The 4,519-nt window shown below is 43.3% G+C and overlaps 1 protein-coding gene across 3 annotated transcripts; it reads right to left on the bottom strand.

Moving 5' to 3' along the window:
• Positions 1-1,510: 1,510 nt before the first annotated feature.
• Positions 1,511-4,505, bottom strand: ATP5MK (ATP synthase membrane subunit k). 3 transcript variants are annotated; one of them, XM_084289766.1, is made up of 5 exons: positions 4,429-4,485; positions 3,792-3,830; positions 2,702-2,799; positions 2,514-2,609; positions 1,511-1,632 (listed from the first exon to the last, which is right to left on the bottom strand). In XM_084289766.1, exons 3-4 carry the CDS (start codon positions 2,786-2,788, stop codon positions 2,517-2,519), a joined length of 180 nt encoding a protein of 59 aa, XP_084145892.1. In that variant the 5' UTR covers positions 2,789-2,799; positions 3,792-3,830; positions 4,429-4,485; the 3' UTR covers positions 1,511-1,632; positions 2,514-2,516. The 3 variants fall into 3 exon arrangements, with proteins under 3 accessions (XP_084145892.1, XP_084145893.1, XP_084145891.1); XM_084289767.1 differs by having other exon boundaries at positions 3,796-3,830; positions 4,429-4,479; XM_084289765.1 differs by lacking the exon at positions 3,792-3,830 and having other exon boundaries at positions 4,429-4,505.
• Between the last annotated feature and the right edge of the window lie 14 nt (positions 4,506-4,519).

Below are 4,519 nucleotides of genomic sequence, written 5' to 3' on the forward strand. Positions count from 1 at the left end.
ACAGTTTTATACTTTTGATAGTATAATAAATACTAAAACCACACAGCTTGTGTCAGTACACTGTATGTTCTGAGAAGATACTTTTCTTCCCCTGATGGTTGCAATGGAAGCAAGAAGGCTGGTTATACGTGTTAGTACTGTCCTGAGAGAAAGTAGTTCAGAAGTGCTGTAGTTGATGACCAACTGTTTAATGTGAATATATTCAAGTGGCAGATGATACATTCTAGCTAATTACGTGTATTACAGTTACCACCACCAATCAGGAAAACTGTATAGAGCAGAGGCAGTTGGTGTAAACATAAGACAAATTTATTCCTATTAGGGCACTAGATTTTATTCAGAAGGGTGGGCCAGCACCTATAAAGATTCATTAAGAATACACTAATGAGAGTGGGAGAGCACAAGAACCTTGTGCAGTATCTCTGAATTACGTTCTCTTTTTTTCCAAGCAACTGTGCCTATCTCATGTTGCCCTACATTTAGGAGTTATATCTGCAGCATGCTTGAGAATCAAAAGTCCTAGGTTCAACCCCCGCTGCTGGCAGCCTTCCAAGTGGCATGGTGCTGCATAATCACATTCATGTCAGCACTAGTGTGAAAACTAAAGAACTGAATTTTACTGAATATTGGGGGATAGAAAGATGGGATAAGATGGGATATATGTATATATCTAACTGGTAGGAAAATCTCATTGAGATACTGTGTTCAGACAAGAAATAGCACCGAACTACTTAAGTTACTATTGTGAACACCTAGGGTTGTAACAGTTTGGTATCAGCAAAAAGTAAGCTATTTTCATGCTGCAGTTACCTCTTTAAAACAGGCCAGTAACAGAAAAAGCTCAAATACTGTAATTAGTAAACAGCCCCTGTATTTCACTGTTCTGGTCCCCCAATTCCTCCCACTCCCCTTCCTGACTCCTTGACTAAGATGGCTCACAAGAACAAGACAAAATACTCTCAAATGAGTGCTCAGGAAGTACTGTGCTAAATTCAATCTCATGATCTAAAGAGATGTAACACCTCCATGCCACCAAATCCCTTTTATACACTTTAAGGAAAAAAAAAACATGTATACTAGGATTGGATCAGTCTATGTTGCGAGGTTTTCACTCAAAAAGGCTCTAGGTAAATCATGGACAACAGAGGCAGAAGCCATTCTATTTTGCACTGTATTAACGTTATTGAAAAAACAATGGTTTTCATGTAAGCCACTAGGTGGGAACACAAAAATGGAAGCAACTGGGACAAGCAAGAATCTGCAGACCGTGTGCTCCACCTACCATAACACTTGGAAGCGCAGAGATGCTCTGCTTATCTATAAGCTCTGTGCTTGGTGATATGGTCATGATGCTGAGGTCTTTCCTAAGACTACCAGTGTAAGACTAAGACTACCAGGTGCTCATTTTGGGATGTGTTATAACAGCAAAAGTTAAAATAGTCACAAAAAGAATCAGGTATTCCATCTCCACTACAAATAACTACTTTTGATAGAGGAAAAAAAAGGTACATTTCCACTTTGTTTTACCATTTCATATTTTCAATAAAGTAATTGTTTATATTTTATTAGCCAGAATAGGACATCAGCTTCCATTACATTGAAACAGAACGAAGGTTCAGACGTGCCAGCAACCTGCCAAGAGAAGAGAGGTCAGACGTAGCACCGCTAGGCAAGGCTTGCTAACTGAGCATCACCCCTTTCCCAAGCCCCAACACTTTTCCATAAGAGCAGGCAAATTTCAACACATACACAAAGAAACGGCTGATGCCCCTTTTACATAAAGCAGTGACAATAACCAGAAGCTTATTGCTTTCTGCCCCGTTTGCAGCCTATGAGGACAACTCATTGTTTTTTTTTCCCCAAATGCCATTTCAGTGGATATGTATCTGAAAGTAGACTACAGACTTTTGAAACACTTGGTTGTTGCTATGTAAGAACAAGCTCAAAAACTTTCATATTGTCCTTGCCTATCCAAGTTTGCAAGGTATATATAGTTTCATTGTATAGTGCTCCTTTACTCTGTTCAAAGAGAGGTTTTAACAGAATGCATTGGTCTCTTCCTGGAATTCTCTACTACAAGTATTATTTTATTATTTCAATATCTAACAAAGCATCAGTTATCCCCATTTTTACACTAAATGTATAAATCTGAGGAACCTACTACTTACTTGCAGGCAATCCTGATACACCTGATGCAACATCTATCCATTCCTCCTTCCTTGCTTACCCTTCCTCCCTACTTGAAGTCCCTAACCCTGTTTGCCATGCTAGAACAAAGAATACTGATAACCCTTAATTTCTGTATACCCCTATAACAACCTACTTCATTTAGAGTGCCCCAAAATACAATGATGCTATAGTTTAGTTGAGATTTAAAACTGTAAGTACAAAAGTTCACATGCCTGTGTTTCTCCCTCTAGTTATGTTTGTTACTACCAACTTCTCCTTTGTTACTCTTTCTTCCTGGGCTGGCACTGAATCATTTTGGCTCTGGAAGAACATCTGCCACTTACCATTTACTTATCTGCCACAGCAGGAGTCTTCTTTTTAGATCTAAGCTTGAAATATAAGATGAGCATTGCAACGCCTGTGTATGTCGCTATAACGTACTGAAAAACATAATAGTTATGGTTACTCTCAATCTAAAACTCAGAAAACACCATTAGACTAGCCCACAAAAGTTAATCGATGCAATACGTACATTCCTCCTGCCCACCATGGTATAGGAATTGAAGTACTTCTGAAATCCAGTGAACTGGTGTTGAGATCCCGAGTCATGGCCAGCCATGGTTGCTCGTCCTAATAAGCAATATAGGAAAGTTAGCAAGTTTTACGGTCAGTTGGACAAGATCAATACAAAAATCAAACAGATCTCTACACTGTGCTTAACGCGTCCATTGGCAGCTATTGAATCTGCTGTCAATGTGCCTTTCAAACACACTGGACATACACAAGGAGCAGGCGCATTGTGAACACTGTATCTTAAAGTACAGTATAGATGGCACAAAAGCAGACAAGGAGCTCTGAATGGGAGAACACTTCAGATTTTTAGAGTTCGTTCATATCCAAAAGCTTGGTGATGTGATTCATGCTAGACCACTGCTCCATTTCGTGATTCAAAATGCAGTGTTGCAACTTTCATGCCGTATTAGAGTACAAGTGTTTCAACAATAAAACTTGCCCTACTCCTAGCTGCACATTTCTATTGTGTCTTATTTGCCTACCCCTTTATTCACAGATCTGGCTAAAAAATAGATATTTTTTTTCCTTAGCTTTCAGCTATACCAGCAAGTCAATTGAGCCAACTAAAAAACCTCAGAAGTACTTTCACAGGTGCAGCAAAACCACTAAGCACATGAGGGCATACCTTTGCCTTTTGTCTGCATCTAGATGAAAGTTTCAGACCTACTTTAAGAGGTCAATCAACACACAAGCCTGGCGTGCATACAGTGACATACTTGCAGAATCAGTGAATGGTTGAGGCTGGCACCTCTGGAGATGCCAAAACCCAACCCCAACCTGCTCAAAGGATCAGCTACAGCAGGTTGCTTGTGAACTTCCCAGTTAGGTTTTGAGCATCTCTGGAGACAGATCCTCCACAAATACCCTGGGGAATCTGTTCCAGCATTTGATCATCCTTATGACAAAAAATATTCTTTTCAATGTTTAGAGGGTAATGATTTTTTAAGGGTATGCTTTTTGTATGCTTAAGGAAGATTTATAATTAGGACAAATGTTTATTGTTTACTTTCTAACTCAGCTCAAAGGAAGCACATATGCCACAGCGTTACCTGCCTGTATGCAGAGATGCTGTCGCCACCAGTACCCTGCTAAAAGAGGGAGACAAAAAAACTGCTGCAGCTGGCTCTGTGTTCATTAACACACTCCTTATGCCAACCTGATCCAACATCCCCGCTGTATAATCAGGTATGCTTGCCTGCAGCTCGGTTAATTATGAAACAGCAAAGAAAACTCACAGAAACAGCCCCTTAATCTCGAAATATTCGCAGTGGATGACTCGGAAAGCCAAAACCATCTATTTTTTTAAGCCAGACCGACTCGGAACCCTGCAAAAACCACCGTGCCCTTCCCAGGGCGGCTCAGAGCGCGGCCCCCACAGCACAGCCCGGCCTTTGGGAACAGCCCGGTGCCCTTGACGGGGACAGCCCGGCCCTCACCGACCCCTCACGGAGCCGGCCCCGCTTGGCAGCCTCAGAGGAGCGCGGCTGACCGGGGGAACGCTCCCGGCATCGGGAAGCCACCACCACGGCGGCCGAAGGTCGCGGGCACCTCACGGACCACCCGAGGCCGAGCACCTCACCCAGCCGCAACCCCTCCAAGCATCACGAAGCCAGCACAAGGAGGCAGCGACCCCCGCCCGCCGCCCTCTCACCGAGCCCCCCCCTCACCCCGCGGCCGCCCCGCTACCTGGGCCGCCGCCGCGCTCTGCCCTTCCTCAGCGCCCTCCCACAAAATGGCGGCGGCTTCCTGCCCCTCTCCCCGCTTCCGGCGCCGGGCT

The sequence above is a fragment of the Netta rufina genome (assembly GCF_964035555.1).
Source record: "Netta rufina genome assembly, chromosome: 7".
In the NCBI taxonomy this organism is placed as follows: Eukaryota; Metazoa; Chordata; class Aves; order Anseriformes; family Anatidae; genus Netta; species Netta rufina.